Here is an 18262-nt window from a genome sequence, read left to right as displayed (position 1 = left end):
GAGGGGGAGGGAGAAGGAGGGGAGGGGGTGGTGAGAGGGGGAGGAGAAGGGGGAGGGGAGGGGAGGGGAGGGGAGTGGAGGGGAGGGGAGGGGGAGGAGACAGAATACACTGATTGGCCTGCGAGGCTGCAGCCACATTCCCCTGGCTGGGGCCAGAGGAGCTAGGGAAAGAGGTCAACCCTGCCTGAAGCAAGAGATCAATACCAGGAGGAGGGAAGAATTGATTCTTGGAGGCCCCAAGCAAGAGGTCCGCTAGAGAGCTGTCTGAACAGATGCTGCCTGACCTGGGCAGTCTCTTTTTCCCCCAGAATCACTGAGATCAGTTTCCCTTGGGGAGATGAAGTCCGTGGCCTGTCACCTGTGTGCCTCTGGTGGCGTTAGATGGACTGATAAGTCTGCATCGCCCACCTCGGGCAAATAAACAGGCATCAGGTACAAAGAGAGTTTTTTTCAGAGACTCGGTCACCTTGGAGAAACCCATGCTTAAGGGACTTGTAGAAAGTCAAAAGCGAGCATGTGAAGAATGAGACCAGGAACTATTCCTGGAGTCTGGGTACTCAGCAGGAGGAGTGAACTGGTACTTAGGTGAGGGGCAGCTTTTATTTTCCTTCCCTTGGAAGTCCACCCCTTTGAGTTCTTATGGCACCTGGGAGAGGGCAGGGCTTCAGGAGTGAAGGCTTGGGTCCTGCGTGCCGTTGGAAGATGGTTTCAGCCATGACCCTTTCCTTAACCACAGGGGTTTCTGAGGTTGAGGTGGGAGCATGGAGTTCAGCGTGATTACTGACGCTACTGAGGGAAAGTGGGTGCAGGGAGAGACTCACCCAAGGACTGGCCGAGTGTGATTGTGAACAGTCCAGGTGCTGTCACGACTGTCCAGCTCAGATACGGCAAGAGAACCACTTCGAGGAGTGAGCAGCTCTTCTGATGGAGACCGTGAGGGTGCTGGGAAGGACTGACAGCACATAAGGCATCAGATGTTGAGGGAGCAGCTAACATCTGCCTGCTGCCTGGCCCTCTCTACATTCATTATCACAAAATACCTTCCCTTGAGTTAAACACTCGCTTCCCTCGTGTACTGGTTTGTAGGGCTATACTGGTCACCCAGAGCCTTACTGTATTAATTATCTATTGCTACATAATTGAGTGGCTTACCCTAAAACCCGGTGGCTTAAAAGAAAAGCCTGTCATCTCACAGTTCCCCTGGATCAGGCATCCAGGCCAGGCTTAGCTGGATCTCTCGCAAGCTACAGTCCGGTTGTCAGCCGGAGCTGGAGTCTCACCACAAGGCTCTGCTGGGGAAGGACCTACATCCAAGCCCATGTGGCTCCTGGGAGGCCTTAGCTCCTCACTGGCTGTTGGCCAGAGAGTGCTGCTTCCAGCTGTCAGGTGTCTCCATAGGGCCGCACACAGCACGGCAGCTGACTTCACCAGGGCAGGCAAGAGAGAAGAACCTGGGGCTTCCCTGGTGGCGCAGTGGTTGAGAATCCGCCTGCCAATGCAGGAGACACGGGTTCGAGCCCTGGTCTGGGAAGATCCCACATGCCGCAGAGCAGCTGGCCCCGTGAGCCACAACTACTGAGCCTGCGCGTCCGGAGCCTGTGCTCCGCAACGGGAGAGGCTGCGATAGTGAGAGGCCCGCGCACCGCGATGAGCGGTGGCCCCCGCTCGCCGCAACTATAGAAAGCCCTCGCACAGAAATGAAGAGCCAACACAGCCATAGATAAATAAATTAATAAATAAAATTTTAAAAAAGAAAGTATACAAGTAATAGAAAAGGAAAGCAAGATTAATTAAAAAGAGAGAAGAACAAAGGAAAGAGGGCTGAACACGACAAGTCATAGTTTCTTAAAACCTGATCTTGAAGGTGACATCCCGTAACTTTTGCTGTAAATTTTTTTTTTTTTTTGGCCGCACTGTGCGGCACGTGGGATCTTAGTTCCCCGACCAGGGATTGAACCCGTGCCTCCTGCATCGGAAGCGCAGAGTCTTAACCACTGGACCGCCAGGGAAGTCCCGCTGTAATCTTTCATTGGAAGAAACTTTTACTAGGTCCAGGCCACACCCAAAGGGAAGGGGATTTCACAAAGTGAATACCAGGAGATGGGGCTCATAGGGGACACCTTAGAACTCTGCTGACCACACCAGCCCATTCTGACTGGTCAGCGCTCAGGCCACAGCAGGGCTCCGATCTTCTGAGCATCACCCCTGCACATGTGTCTGAGCACCGCCCCCCCGGCCCAGGCTGTGAACTCCCCGAAGGCAGGCCTCATGCCCACTCACCTCTGCAGCCCCTGCCATGCTTCACCCCCAGCCCCCAACCGTTGACCCGACCAATCAGCACCTGTTCAATCGAACTGACCCCTTGAGGTCAGTTGACCCGACCAATCAGCATCTGTTCAATCGAACTGACCCCTTGACAGGCCAGCTCGGGACAGTGAGGAGGAGGAAGAAGATGAGAAGAAAGGCCGGGGCTGCACTCTCCAGTACCAGCACGCCATGGTGCGGGTCTTGACTCAGTTTGTGGCCGAAGTGGCTGAGCCCGGGGGGCAGCTGGCCCACCTGCTGGGCTCCGATTGGCAGGTGGACATCACGGAGCTGGTAAATGACTTCATGCAGGTGGAGGAGCCCCGGATTGCCAAGCTGCAAGGGGGACAAGTCCTGATTGGCCAGGAGCTCGGGATGACCGCCATTCAGGTAAGACCCCCAAGGCAAGGCCTCTCTGTGTTCCTGTCACGTCTCTACCCAGAGGAGAACTTGGCCGTTTGTCGTCACTTAGAGCAATATCTATTTTATTTATTTATTTTTTTATTGACGTATAGTCGGTGTACAATGTTGGGTTCGTTTCAGGTGTACAGAAAAGTGATGCAGCTATACATATGTATACATCTATTCTTTTCAGATTCTTTTCCATTATAGATTATTACAAGATATTGAATAGAGTTCCCTGTGCTGTACAGTAGGTCCTTGTCGTTTATCAATTTTATATATAGTAGCGTGTATATGTTAGTCCCAAACTCCTAATTTATCCCCCCCCTTTTCCCTTTTGGTAACCGTAAGTTTGTTTTCTATGTCCATGGGTCTATTTCTGTTTCGTAAATAAGTGTACTTTATCATTTTCTTAAATTCCACATATAAGTGATATCATATGATATTTGTCTTTCTCTGTCTGGCGTACTTTACTTAGCGTGATAATATCTAGGTCCATTTCTGTTGCTGCAAATGGCACTATTTCATTCTTGTTTTTATGGCTGAGTAATCTTCCATTGTATATCTGTACCGTATCTTCTTTATCATTCATCTGTAGATGGACATTCAGGTTGCTTCCATGTCTTGGCTATTGTAAATAGTGCTGCTGTGAACATTGGGGTGCATGTATCGAATTAGAGTTTGGTCTAGATGTATGCCCAGGAGTGGTATCCCTGGATCATACGGTAGCTCTATTCGACAGTATCCATTTTCAGAGTGAATAGACTGAAAGAAGCTGTCAGATAAACAACAGAAGAGGTATAATGATGGACTGGCTTCTCAGGATGGGTCATGTTTGAAACTCCAAGACATTATTTGTCTCTGAGACATGGTGGATGTTACTATCTTGGGACAAAAGCTCTAAAAATAAAGCTACTATATGATCCAGCAATCCGACTCCTGGGCGTATATCTGGAAAAGACAAAAACTCAAATTCAAAAAGATACATGCACCCCAATGTTCACTGCAGCACCATTTACAACAGCTGAGACATGGAAGCAACCTGAATGTCCATCGATGGTTGAATGGATGAAGAAGATGTGGTACATGTACACAATGGAATACTGCTCAGCCATAAAAAAGAATGAAATACTTTGCAGCAACATGGATGGACCTAGAGATGATCATACTAAGTGAAGTATGTCAGACAGAGAAAGACAAATACCATGTGATATCACTGATATGTAGAATCTTAAAAAATGATACAAATGAACTGTTACAAAACAGAAACAGCCTCACAGACATAGAAAACAAACTTATGGCTGCTAAAGGGGAAAGGTCTGGGGAGGGATAAATTAGGAGTTTGAAATTAGCATATACACACTACCAGCAAGGACCTACTGTATAGCACAGGGAACTCTACTCATTACTCTGTAATAACCTATATGGGAAAAGAATCTGATAAAGAACAGATACATGTACAGCTGAATCACATTGTTGTACATCTGAAACTAACACAACATTGTAAATCAACCAACCCCAATATAAAATAAAAGTTTTGTAATTGAAAAATATTTTTTAAAAAGCTCTTGGGGTGGGCTAAGCGCATCAGAATCATGGGTGTGGCCAGCAGCTTCTCACTTGGTCACTCCACCTCACTGACCACGGTCACCGAAAAGCTTCCCATCCCACCATGATGCTCAGCTGTCTCCACCAGGGCCCAGCCTGCCCCATGATGAAACCTGGAGCATTTCAGAAATGTACTGAAGGAAGCAACAGAGTTATTATGATTCCACTGGTCTTGTAAGCACCTGCTGCTAGGAATGGATGGGGTGGACCAGTATGCAACATGGGAGCTTTGAAACAAACACTTTCACAAGACACAGTTCTGGGAGGTCACTTGGGAGTCACTTACCTCCTGTCTGAGAGCAAATATTGTTCCTCAGTGACTGCCCCATTTATAGAAGAGGTGATCATCCTATTAGCCAAACAGTGAGGCTTACTCTATTGGACTGTAGAAGATTTCAAACATTCTGGAAAATGGGCTGATATTTAAGAGAGAGCATTTTTGAACCCATTATTATCAAATGATTGAATTAACCCTGAGACGTCTCATTAAAATAGAATATCGCAGCTGTCAGTTGGAGAATACATTATAAAATTTTCAGACAGTCTATCAGAAACAAAATGTTTTTATTTGTACAATCAAGAAAATGTAATTTTGCTATTAACTCTGTACTGTTTTATTAAAAATGTTTTATAACTTTGCTTTTAAATTTTCACATGAAACCATTTGCAAATGACGTACTTAATCTGATAAAATACTTTAGCCACTGGAAAAAAATAAAAATAAAAGAGATCATTTTATTCAAGGGGGAAAGTAAATTACTTTGAACTGGGACTCAGGAGTCACATGCTGCAATGCTCTCTAAAAGCTGCGAAGGTACCCTCTGTGAGGAAAGCAGCCAGGGCATCAGGTGAAAGAGGATGACTGAGTTGGGCCCTAAGTGTTAGGAGGACAATAGGGAGTGGTGAGGAGTGTGGCAAAGGGAGGCTGATACTCACCTCCAAAAGGTGCCAAGAGGAAATGGGAGCCCAGTGTGGAGAGATGCTGCAACTTTTCCAGAATAGCTAGAAATCTATCTTTCATACGAAATCGTCTGTTTTTTAAGGATGGCCATTCATCCCATTTTGAAGTATTATGTCAAACAAAACACATCCGCCCCATAGACAAGCACTTGTAATCTTCACAGTTGATTTTTGCCTGAAAGATCTAAATTAAAGTTGATCCATGGGCTAAAGTGATGCTGATATCTGGAAACTGGAACCAAGACGACAACTTGACACCAACCACTCAAAATGATCATATAAATACAAAGACGCAATGAAACACTGTTCAGAAATCAGGTATTTCTGTGAAAATCAGTGAGTGCGAATGGGCCAGCTTCCCATGCGTGAAACATGAAAATTGTCCTAGTGGGGCATCTGCTCCTGAGACCCTTCGTTTTTCCCTCTTATTTATGGCCACTGAGTCCTCCTGAGTTATAAATTCATTTGGCCACTTTCTTCTGGGGACTCATGTTTCATACCCAGCGCCATTCAAGGTGTCCCAACCAGATTTAGAAACTGAAGAAGGTATTTGAACAGAAATGTGGGGCTTTGATAAAGGAGTTTAATGAATCCAGGGAAAACTGTCTTGAGATACATCTTCATAAATATCACCAACAACTTGAAAAGAGAAATACGTCAAAAGAGCTGGGGAAGGGAGAATGAAACCTGTTTCACCCAGAAGGTCGAGGATTCATAGAGGGGAGTCTAAGTCAGCACCTTGTAACTTGGATGAGGGGCTGGGGGAGCAGAGGTGCTTCCACAGACAATCTTCCAAAGCAGGATTTCCTCCTCAGGGTCTAAATTGAACAGAAGCTTCATTCCCCAGGGCATCACAGGTGTCCAGAGACAAATGAGACTTTGGGACATCGGCGTCAAGGGTAGGACTCGCAGCTGAGTTTATCAGAGGACGGAAGCTGATATTCCAAAATGCAACTGAGTGTCGCTGCTCAGTGTTCCCCAAAGTGTGGAGTGCAAGCTCCCGGTGACACACGGGATGCTTTAGGTGGTACATGGACCGACCGTCTCTTCTTTGCGTGTAACTGGTCATTGGCGATCATGTGTAGAAGAGAGAAATATAGAAATGTATAGCTAGCATATCGAAACCGTTTTTCTATGACGCTATGAAGCTTTTTTAAACAAATTATTTACATAAAATGATTTTAAACAAAATATGCACTAAGTAATAGTAGAAATGATCCATGCTGTAGAAGAATCGTAAAGTTAGTGCTGAAATGAATGAAAATGTTAATTCTTCTTCTCAGGGTCTGAGGGCAGTGCAGGGTAGGCAACGGAGTTTATTTGATGCTGTGGGTGGGATGCCAGGTCCTACCCCATCCACTCCTTGATACCATGTTGCTGTTACTTAAAAAATGCGCTATATTTTCACAAGCAAGCTGTATCTTTTAGAAGAAGGCGTGAGTGGAAAGACCCGTTTTTGCTCCTCTGGCTCTGTCTGTCCCTATCCACCTCCATCGTTTACACCATCGGGGGGATTTCTGGAACCACAGAGAGCTTTTCCTGCCTATGTCGGTTCTGCCTTTCAGATCCTGTCGCCTCTGTCAGATGCCATCCTGGCCGAGAAGACCATCACCGTGCTGGACGAGAAGGTGACGATCACAGACCTCGGGGTCCAGCTGGTGGCAGGGCTGTCCCTCTCCCTGCAGCTCAGCCCTGGAAGCAACAGAGCCATCTTCGCCACCGCGGTGGCTCAAGAACTTCTGCAAAGGCCCAGACAGGTGTGGGGTGGGGATGGGGCACCGTGGGAAGGGGTCACATGTCGGGGGGGTCACACAGCATGCGGGTCACACCAGGTGAGGTCACACATCAGGTGGGGTGATATATCCAGGGGGAGTTACACATGGGGGGGGTCACACACCAGGTAAGGTCACTCATCAGGTGAGGTCACACAGCAGGTGAGGTCACACAGCAGGTGGGTCACACCAGGTGAGGTCACACAACAGGTGGGGTCATATATCCAGGGGGGTTACACATGGGGGAGTGGGTCACACACCAGGTGAGGTCACACACCAGGTGAGGTCACACACCAGGTGAGGTCACACCCAGGTGAGGTCACACACCAGGTGAGGTCACACCCAGGTGAGGTCAAACACCAGGTGAGGTCACACACCAGGTGCGGTTACACAGCAGGTGGGGCCCACACCAGCGGGGGAATCCCACGTCTCTTGGGGTCACGTGGTGGGGTTGCATCACATGTCAGTGGGGTCGTTCACTGGGTGGGCTTCCGCCTTGAGCAGGTCACACTTCAGGTGAGGTCGCACAGTGGGGTGAGGTCACACGTTGGATCAGGTTGCCTGTGTGGTGGAATCACTAATTGGGGTGGAGGGGTCCCGCAAAAGAGTGGGCTCGCACATCGGGCGCTCCGCAGTCTGGAGAGGCGTTGTGAAGGGGCAACTGCTCAGCCTCAGGCTTCCCAGCCCCCCTGACGGAGATGCCAGACCCCAAGGTTGCCAGGAGTGATGGATTATAGCGCACCAGGAGCCAGAGAGGCTGGACGCAGTCTCCTCGCGCCCCATCCGCGTCACCTGTGCTGCTTCTCCACCCCCCCCCCCCAGACAGTCCTGGCTCTGGACCCCGCTGACCTCCCCGAGCAGTGGGGTGAAAGCGAGGGTGGGCACAGACTCCAAGGAGGGGTCCACAGCCTTCCTCTAAGTCCCTGCTCAAAAAAATGGGCTAACGGGTCTGGGGGTCGGAAGGAGATTGGAGGAGATGCTTCCACATTTGTCATTTAGCTCAAAGCAGAAGTAACAGGCCAGTGGTGACATCAGTCATGGCCTTCTTTCTCTTTACTGGAAACCAGCGTGCGCTAATAGTGTGTTGTGTGTATGTGTGTACTGTGCATATGTGTATGTTTGTGTTATGTATGTGTGTTGTGTGTAGTGTGCGTTGTGTATGTGTACCTGTTGTGGTGTGTATCACGTGGTGCGTGTTTGTGTGTTGATACGATGGTTTCCAAACAAAGAGGACTGTTGGAAGGGCACTTGGAAACGTCATCTGATCTCCTCCCTCATCTGAGATGGAGAAACTTTATTTCTTACAAGGAAACTGGATGGAGACTTTGGTGAGCCTTGTTTAATGCCCAAGGACGGTGGTCTCAGGCTACTGATTCTGTGCGCCCCATGAGACAGGACTGTCCTCCTGTGGGGATGCTAGAAGGCCTCCAGCCCACATAGGGGGTTTTCGGGCAGCTTTCCTTATTGGTCAGGAGCGCTTCCTGGAAGCTCTTCCCTCGGCAGGTACATTGCCATCTGGGTCCCCTCTTGCACCTGCTGAGGCTGTGACTATGTTTGGGCAGGAAGGTGGGCTAAGCTGTACCTGCCCCTGGACACACAGAGCCTTACCATTTTCCCAGCCCGTACCCAGCACTGAAGGCTCCCCTGCCAGGTGTTAGCTAATCCCTTGTCCTTTCACTGTGGTCTGTGTGTGCAGGGGTTTGGATTAGAAAGCACTTGAAAGTGGATGATCTCAATAACGGATACGAATTCTTGCCAGAGACAAACCTGCCTTTTCTCAGGGCGTGATGCCAGCCAGGTTGCAAGTTACAGATAGCAAAGGAGAAATGACCCGAGGCTTCTTCCTGTCTTCCTGGGGTGATCAAATCAGGTGACTGCCGGTTAGGAGTTAAGGAAGCGATAAGACACAGTTAGAATAGGGCCACAGAGCGAATCCATTTCCAACATGCAGAGCTAGGCACGTGACCCTGAGGTTTGCTCCGTGCTTGCTTTGAATGGAGCTTAGTCCCTGCCTGCAACTTGGCTCTGACATTTCAGTTTCAAGAAATCCAACGTGCGTTTGAAGTTCCTGCTGCAATTTCACAGCCAATCCGAAGGCCCAGGTAAACCGAGATCACATCCAGTGGCTTCCGGCCTGTGTCATGGAGGCATTTTCCACTTAGCAGCCACCCCAAGCCGATGGCTAACAAGGTCGGTATTTACTGGCTGTGCTGAAGGAGAAGCAGAGACCACCAGTCATATGTCAGAAGCTCCCTTCTCAGTTCAAAGACCAGACACCACCAGGTAAACTTAACTTCTGTCGTGGTCAGTGGCTCTTAGGTTGCAAGTAAGAGAAATCCCCTCAAGCAAGTTTAAATAACACAGGATTTATTACAAGGATAGTGGGACCCTCTTAGACCCCAGCTATAAGAACTTGGGGAAACTGGGGGGTCGACAGTCTCTCTCATGTCCATCATCTCATTAAATAAATGCCGTGCCCAGACATTTGCTTACACCTGATCCATCGTGGGGCTCCAAAGTGGGGCTTCATTCTCCAGTCTTATATGAGCTCCGACACATCTTCCCACTCCCATCTTAATGTTAATTAATTTATTTATTTTGGCTGTGTTGGGTCTTCGTTTCTGTGCGAGGGCTCTCTCTAGTTGCGGCGAGCGGGGGCCACTCTTCATCGCGGTGCGCGGGCCTCTCACTGTTGTGGCCTCTCCCGTTGCGGAGCACAGGCTCCGGATGTGCAGGCTCAGCGGCCATGGCTCACGGGCCCAGCTGCTCCGTGGCATGTGGGATCTTCCCAGACCGGGGCTCGAACCCGTGTCCCCTGCATTAGCAGGCGGACTCTCAACCACTGCGCCACCAGGGAAGCGTCTCCCATCTTGCTTATTTCAAATTGGAGGGGGACATGCCGGCTGGCTCAGAGCTGCAGAGATGAATGGCTCTGACAGCAGCCGTCCTATGGGTCCAATCAGCTGTGGCCAGGTGGGCAGGCACACAAGCCTCTTAGGGCTGTGCATCCTTCTGGGTTTGGGGTGGAGCAGCTTCTCCGGGAGCTAGGAGGAGGGAGGAGGGAGGAGGGAGCAATGGGCCTCCCAGTTTGCTGTCAAGGCCAATGACATCGTCACTGAAACTGAAGGCTTAGAGGTTATCTTGTCTATTACAGTCTCCCTGGACAGACTAGTCCCAAGGAAAGCTGGTCTAAAGCAACAAAGTAAAAAGACAAGGGATTGAGGTGGATACAAGTCTTGACCCTGGCTACTTTTGGGTCTCCCAGTTTCCCCCAACTGGTTGGGTTGGAGAGTGGAAGGGAAGACAAAGATTCTCCCAACAGAAACCTTCCTAACCCTTCCCAACCCCAACCCCAACCCCAACCCCAACCCTAACCCTAACCCTAACCCTTCCCAACCCCAACCCTAACCCTAGCCCTAACCCTCTCTCTGGCTGGTTGGTTTTACTCTTCACCTCCAAGCCAAGACTGTCCACAAGCCAATACAAACCCATCCTTAGATGCTGATGTAGCAGGACCCACACAACCAAAGCCTGCAGCCCCTCTGGGGCACCCTTGTCTAGGTCAGGGGTCTTAACCTGTGTTGTGAGTAGTGCACGGAGACTCGGTATTAAAGCAACTTAAAAATAACGTAATAAATATTTTTCGTTTACCTGTGTAACATTTGTAAATGACCCCACTAACCGGTAGATCTCCGTTGATAGGCAGTTGGTTACTATGCAGAAGTAGATCTGGCACCGCCGAAAGAAGCCATCTTTCTTTCAACACCTGAGGAAAGAAAGCAGATCTTATTAGGGAGGGTTATTCCTGGTCCTGTTCCATCATTGTCATTTTGCTGTTGTAGTCTTCTTTGGCTTCTGCATCTTTACAGGGATTCATTTTCTTTCATACTCTCAGTACTTCTTGCCTCTTGTTTCTACGCTGCATAAAAGGTTTCCCTTTGTCCTTGGAGTATTATCTTTGTGACAGTGTCTGTTTTTACTAAGACTTTGTATTCAGTGAGCTTTGGGGCCCATTTTGATGAACTTACTTTTTTTCTTCAACAGGAAGCAGCCATCAGTTGTTGGGTCCAATTCAGTGACGGCTCCGTCACCCCCTTGGATATTTACGACGCGAAAGACTTCTCCCTGATGGCCACGTCACTGGATGAGAAGGTGGTCTCTATCCACCAAGACCCCAAATTCAAGTGGCCTATAATCACCGCTGAAGCCGAGGGACAGGGTGCCCTGGTGAAGGTCGAAATGGTTATTTGTGAGTCATGCCAGAAATCCAAACGGAAGAGCGTGTTGGCCGTGGGGACAGCCAACGTCAAAGTTAAATTTGGCCCAAACGATGCCAATCCCAACACCAGCGACAGCAGACACACGGGGGCAGGAGGTCACCTGGATAATAATGTCAGTGACAGAAGACCCAAAAGACCCTCGCAAGAATGGGGGCGTCAAGAGGGACGGTACTACGGCAGTTCTTCCGTGGGCCTCATGGAAGGAAGGGGCTCCACCACGGAAAGGTCCACCTTCCAGAAGAACCGTGGCCAGGAAAGCCTTCTGGATGATGACAGCCATTTGCAGACCATCTCCATTGACCTCACCAGCTTCCCCGCCCAGGTGGACCTGCCCAGAAGCTATGGGGAAATGGATGAGAATGACCTCACGCAGGCCTCCAAAGGGCTGAGCGACTTGGAAATTGGGATGTATGCCCTGTTGGGTGTCTTCTGCCTGGCCATTCTGGTCTTCCTAATAAACTGTGTGACCTTTGCGTTAAAGTACAGGCACAAGCAGGTTCCCTTCGAGGAACAAGAAGGTATGAGTCACTACCATGACTGGGTCGGGTTGAGCCACCGGGCCGAACTGTTGGAGAATCACATCAACTTGGCTTCCTCCCAGGACGAGCAGATCACCGCCATCGACAGGGGCATGGATTTCGAAGAGAGTAAGTATCTCCTCAGCACAAACTCCCCAAACAGCACCAACGGACAGCTGTTCACATCTTCAGGACACGCACTCATGGACGGGAGTGATCCGAAAAGCGAGCCCCCAACGTCCCCTACCTCAAAAAGGAAAAGAGTGGAATTCACCACTTTCACCACCGTCTCTACGGATGACAGATGCCCCGCCGTGAACTCCATAGCGACCAGCAGTGAGGATGCCGTGAAATGGGTCTGCCAGGATCTGGACCCTGGGGGATGCCAAGAGTCATGCGGCTACATGGAAGGATTACATGAAGATGTGTAAGCCGGGCCTTCACAGACATTGGTTCTCACTCACCTTTCGGCCTTTAACTTGGGGATGTGGGGCAACCGTGTGCCCGGTGGGGAAATAAAAAGACGGGACAAGATCAGGGTGACGCTATCCACAGAGCCACAGACAATGACCCTGGCTCCCCTGGGACGGCCCCGAGTTGGAATTGATGTCCACATTCCAGGGTCCAATGTTTCTGTCAGTGTTAAGGGGTTTATCATGCACGGCGAGATTCTTACATTGGAAGAAAGATGAGTTCTGAATCACTGAACTTCAGAGAACCTCCAGGAGAGAACAGTCCCTCTCTTGCCATCTCACTTTCTTTCATCGAAGCCACACAGCTGCCGTATTCAATGTTGTGGACCACAGGAGAAAAATGAGACTCAGGTTGGGCTCAAGGGGATGGATGGGAGGAAGCGTGTCATTGGACCTCGGGCAGCACAGCTGGCTGTGAGCATATGAGCAGAGGTGGAGTCTAGCGCCACCTAGAGTCAGCTCTTGGGAAGCAAGAGTTTCGAGTTTCGAGTTATTATCTCCCAAAGGCTGGGGCAAAGCAAGGCAATCGCTGAGGAGGATTGAAAGGGAACAGGAGGGTAAATAGGCCACCAGTACCTTTGTAACTACATGCCAAGAACCACCACCCAAACAAACAAAAGCGCTCTGAGCCGTTCAGAGCATCCCTTTACTAGTAAACTAGGGAGCCTGGGTGTAGACTTTCAACTGGGTTCGAAGGACCAGAAATTTTTTTTTTTTTTTTTTTTTTTAGCAAATTCACTATGTTCACCTTTGTACTCCTCCCCCACCACGCCCCACATCGCCACCTTTCCAAAAGTCATTGGTCACTCGGCAGTGGAGGGCAGTGTCACCATTCCCTCTCTTCCACTGTGGCGTCTGTGTCAACCCCCAGGTGACATTCTACGCTGAAGCCCCACTGGGCAAACTTCACACGTGTCCTTCTTTGAAGAGGCTGGTCTTGGAGGGTCAGCAGCGCGCACAAGGAATTCAACACCCAGGGATGCTCCTTCCCCTTGCTTTTCTGGAAAGCAGGGTTCTTCTGTGATGCCTCTGTGGACGGTCCCATCCAGTCTGCTGCTCAAGGTTGATGAGATAAATCTGGGTGTCCACACGGAGGGTACAGGGCGGGGAGAGTTGGGACTCGGGGTGTGCGATGAGGTGGGTTGGGCAGGAAGCCTGGCCCATTCACACACAGGGGGGCGGTGGGGGAGGCTTCTTCTCCACCTTGGAGGGATGGAGGGACCTGAGGTAACCACCTATGGGGCAGAGAGCTGGGTTATTTGAGTGTTGGGTTCTAAGGTCAGTTTCTCTTTCTCTGTGTGCCTCTCTGTCCCTGTGTCTTTCTGAACCTATCTCTCTGCTTCCTCTGTCTCTCTCTCTCTCTCTCTCTCTCTCTCTCTTTTTCAGTCTCTATGCATATAATTGAATTCTCCTGAGATCAAGTGTGTAAATTCCACCAGTTCACCCTCTCAACCTCAGCACTCTCCCCCAAACTAAGGTGCTGTCCGTTTGCTCTAAGACTGAGATTCCAGCAGCCATCAGCTACCTGCTCCTGTCCCCCACTTGACTTACATTGTCTGGCTGGGTGATTAAACTGTCACCCCTTTTCAAGGATAATCCTTTGCTTTCAGTAACCCCCCTCATTTCTTTCATTCTTTCCCACGTGATGTTCCGTTTCATAACGCTGCCGCTGCCCCCTCTCAAATCCGTCTGCGTGCAGAATGTATTGTAGATATTAAGAATGTAATATATATTTATAAACTTACCGGCTGTAAATATAAAATTTGCCTTCCACGGCTTTATGGCTGTCCTTTGTCTTTCTACACACTGACCCCCTCCCAGCGGCTGGCATCCATGGCAAATGGCCCTCCAAAGCTGAGCTCTGGGGAAATGAAGAAGCAGATTGACGGATCCCGGCAACAATCCGATTACAGTCTTACGCAGCGTAATGCCTCTCTCTGTGTTGAGGCGATGTTGACACATGATGACAAAGTACATTGTGTACTAAGTATCTCTCCTTCAGGACCTGAAAGGATTTGAAAATCAATCACGTGTGCAGTTCTCTGCTAAAAGCCTGCTGACTGATGGCAGTAAGTGAGAACCACGGCAGGCAAGCGTGTAGTCCAGCCTCCCTTTGGGCTGGAGCAAAAAGGGCTCTGTCCTGTCTTTGGATCTCACACGTACATTCAGAAGTCAATTTCCTGAGGCACGTGTGTGCCTGTGGTGACTCTGGGCTGGGGTGTTTTTAAAAAGGTTGAGTTTTAGATTCCTCTAATAATCAAATGCAGTCCCGAGACGATTCCCCAGAAAAAGAAGTTGCGTGAAATCCTTGTCTTTGTGCAAACAGTATCAAGTGATGGGTCATTGACTTATTCACCTGGTATTTATTGAGCACCTCCTGTGTGCTAGGAACTAGTGCAAATACAGGAGGTAAGCGGTAAATATAACAGACCCAGGCCGACGCTCAAAGACCTTACCTCTAGCCGGGGCTGGGGGGATTAACAGCAAACGAAATAATTTTCAGATGGTCATAAATTGTATGAAGGATAATAAAACAGGTTACAGAATAGAAAAAAGACTGAGTCAACACTTAAGACTTTGGCCACTTCACCTAAAAAATCTGGATCTCTGCCTTCTCTTGAAAATGCAGACACTCTGGGAAAATGGGGCTTACAATCAGCGTGGCCCTTATTGGACATGGTGAATTTGCTGCTGTTGTCTCCAGGCAGACGTCCCTGCAGGCCTCTTCACACCCAGTCTCCCCAGCCCAGAGGGCAAACTTTCATTTCACCGTTTCTCCTCTAATAGGGAAATACTTCTCCCCAGCCATGTCTCTAACCCCCAAGTGCAAAAAACAAAAATAGGTGGAGGGAGCTGTGTGTTCTCAAGACAGAATCAGGAGAAGTGTATTGTTATATGAAAGAGAGCGCGTACCCCTGTGCGTCTCCTGGGAAGAGAGGGAACATCGCCTAAAGAACACAGCTTACGGTGATCACACTGCCCTCTGTGCACCCAGAGCCCGAGAAAGAAATGCTATGAACGTCTTAACGAACTGACTTTTCAACAGGGTGTCTTTGGGGTGTGAATAAAATAAGTGATGCTGCTGGGTTCCTCCTAGCCTTACCTGCTTGCTCATTTCCACCTCCCGCGCCAAGCCCCGGCCCCCCTCCCTGAGACAGTGAGTTCAGGTCCTGTTGCCTAAGACCAGACCCCCAAGCGCATGGAACCCGGGATCATCAGCGCCCCCCAGTGGAGGCCGTGGCTTCCTGCGGCTTTGGGTGCCCCAGACTTGAGCAATCCATTACCAGCTGCCGTAACAAAGTCCCGCAAGCTGGGGGGCTTGAGCAGCGGAAATGTGCTCTCCCACAGTCTGGAGGCCGGAAGTCTGAGATCAGGTGTCGACAGCGCTGGTTCCTTCTGAGGCTCTAAGGGACACTCTGGTGCAGCCCCTCTCCGGCTCCCGGGGGCGGCCGGCCACCCTTGGTGTCTCTTGTCCTGCAGCCGCTTCACCCCGTCTCTGTCTCCGTGTTCACGTGGTGTTTTCCCCAGGATGCGCCCGTGTGCGTGCCCAGATTTCCCCTTTTTAGATGAACAGCAGGCAAGTGGGAGTAGAACCCACCCTGTTCCATGAAGACCTCGTCTTAACTAACTGCATCCACAAAGACCCTATTTCCAAACAAGGTCACATCTAGTTACTGGGGGGTCAGGACTTCAAAACCTGAATTGGGGGGACACAGTTAAGGCCATAACACCGGCCTCTGGCCAGAGGTCTAGGGCAGCTAAACTTGTGTGCAGACCCAGGGCAGCTGACTGCTCTACAGACCCACCAGGGCACTGGGCTTCCAGGAACGTGTCTTATCTAGAAAAGCCTCACCTTCTCCTCAGTTTCACACCCACCTTACAAATGAGGCTGTGCTAAGACACCCTGGGAGAGCAAGAGAATGGTTTGTCTGTTTCCCTCTGGGGAAGCTCAGAACTGTGAGTTAACTACCCCGTGTGTCATTTTCCAAGACGCAGTCATTAGCTCCCACCGGGGATGCCCCCCCCCACACCCCGCTTTGCTGTGGCTGCAGCCATGGAGGCTCCGGCAGGAATGCGGGTGAAGCAGGGATGCTCCCCCAGGGTGGCGCAGGTCCTCCAGCCCAGGGATCAGGGATGACCTGAGGGGTGATGAGCGAAGAGGATGCTGTGGCCAGAGATCCGGATGCAAGTTTGACCCCTGACTGGCCCCAGAAGCCTTCCTGTTAAGTTCTCTACCATACATTTTGCCTACATCTGGCCCCAGCTGACGTATGTATCACATGATGGGGGGGAGGGGGGGAGTGCTAATCTGTGAATCTAGCCTCCTGCACATAGGAGGATTGAAGAGTGCTAAGGCTACGTGTCTCGGGGCTTCCCTGGTGGTGCAGTGGTTGAGAATCTGCCTGCCAATGCAGGGGACACGGGTTCGATCCCTGGTCCAGGAAGATCCCACATGCCGCGGAGCAACGAAGCCCATGCGCCACAACTACTGAGCCTGCGCTCTAGAGCCCGCGAGCCACAACTACTGAGCCCACACGCCACAACTACTGAGCCCGTGTGCCACAACTGAAGCCCGCGCACCTAGAGCCCGTGCTATGCAACAAGAGAAGCCACCGCTATGGGAAGCCCGCGCACCACAACAAAGAGTAGCACCCGCTCGCCACAACTAAAGAAAACGCACGTGCAGCAATGAAGACCCAACGCAGCCATAAATAAATAAATAAATAAATAGATAGATAAATAGATTTTTTTTTAAAAGGCTACATGTCTTTTGAGAGGTATATCACAAACTAGGGGCTTAAAACAACGGGAACGTATTCTCTCCTCGTTCTGGAGGCCGGAAGTCCAAAATCAAGGAGTTAATAGAATTGGTTCCTCCCTTGGCTGTGAAGGAGAGAATCTGTCCCATGCTCCTTCTCTGCCTTCTGTTGGTCGCTGGCAATCTTTGGAATCCCTTGTCTCTTTCCAAAGACCCTCTTTCCAAATAAGGCCACAGTCACAGGTTCTGAGGGTTAGGATTTCAACACATCTTTTGAGGGAGACAAGTCTACCCACTCCAGGGAGGAAGTAGTCCCCTTAGGAGGGGAAAAGTCCTATCCTGATGTTTGCATTGCAAGTGATTTTAAAAATTGTTTTTTAACTGGACTTCAGGAAAAATAATAGGGGAGGTGGATGGAATTTATTGCTCCATAGGACTGAACAAGCGGAGGTAAAGCTGGCCTCAGGAATGGTTGAACCCAGGGTTCTATCTCCTCCCCTCTCTTACTCTGGGCTTAGTATTTGCCTGTTTGATTTGAGGCTTAGGTCATACATACAGTGGCCTCCGGAAGCCCTATCCTTGGCATTTCACAGCAAAGAATCTCCGAGTAAAGACAGTAAGTGTCCTGACACTTTCACATAAAGTCCCTCAATTGACCCCTATTGGCTGACTGGAGTCACAAGCTGAACATAAGTCTGTCACCTGCAAGATGTAATGTTCAGGCCTCCATCACAGACATCTCCCTCCAGCTGGAGCCTGGGGGAGAGATTAGTGCCTTGCTGTTTCAGCAGCCAATCAACTTATAGTTTATTTTTTTTTTCTGGGTTTTTGTTTTGTTCTATTTTCTTTCTAATCGAGGTGTGGAAAAGTTCTAGGTTCAATTGAAGTTTCTGATGAAGAAACACGACTGAGATTTCTTTCAGTGATAAAATCTACATATTTGTATTTCAAACAATGTAGCTAAAACTTGATGTAAATGCCTCCTTTTTTCCTTCTTTGGCTTAATGGGTATCTTTTATTCAGTATGAAACCATTATACTCTTGGTCCACGTGTTAAGAATAAATGTACATTAAATCTCGGGTAAAAAACAAAAAAGTAGGGACTCAGAGTGAGAAAGGACCAACTTCAAAGGGAGAATCAAGGTATTTTTGCCGTAAAAATGGATGTGGGTCCCGCAAAGCGATC

The 18262-nt window shown here is 49.6% G+C and overlaps 2 protein-coding genes across 17 annotated transcripts in view; one reads left to right on the top strand and one right to left on the bottom strand.

Annotated features, from left to right (window-relative positions):
• The window catches only part of TMEM132D (transmembrane protein 132D), a 640506-nt gene extending 623970 nt beyond the window's left edge, over positions 1-16536 (top strand). The window contains exons 7-9 of one of the 2 annotated variants that reach the window (XM_060310564.1): positions 2421-2694; positions 6840-7031; positions 11091-16536. In XM_060310564.1, coding sequence (XP_060166547.1) covers positions 2421-2694; positions 6840-7031; positions 11091-12275 — 1651 coding nt within the window. In that variant the 3' untranslated portion in view covers positions 12276-16536. The remainder of the gene's footprint in view (positions 1-2420; positions 2695-6839; positions 7032-11090) is intronic. The other variant, XM_030859958.2, reaches the window with a different exon arrangement.
• GLT1D1 (glycosyltransferase 1 domain containing 1) overlaps positions 1-18262 on the bottom strand; it is a 186026-nt gene that overhangs the window by 20674 nt on the left and 147090 nt on the right. For 10 of the 15 annotated variants that reach the window (XR_009566411.1, XR_009566412.1, XR_009566404.1 and 7 more), the window contains exons 14-18: positions 14063-14322; positions 11075-13552; positions 10698-10812; positions 4601-6335; positions 822-952 (exon numbers count right to left, since the gene is read on the bottom strand). The gene's annotated coding sequence lies outside the window, so the exon portion shown is untranslated. Of the gene's footprint in view, positions 1-821; positions 3658-4600; positions 6336-7884; positions 10091-10697; positions 10813-11074; positions 13553-14062; positions 14323-18262 lie in introns of those variants that run through there. The other 5 variants (XR_009566407.1, XR_009566406.1, XR_009566405.1 and 2 more) reach the window with 5 other exon arrangements.

This window comes from Globicephala melas, chromosome 13 (assembly GCF_963455315.2).
Source record: "Globicephala melas chromosome 13, mGloMel1.2, whole genome shotgun sequence".
NCBI lineage: Eukaryota > Metazoa > Chordata > Mammalia > Artiodactyla > Delphinidae > Globicephala > Globicephala melas.
Note: the sequence above shows the minus strand (reverse complement) of the source record. Positions and strands in the feature narration are given on the sequence as shown.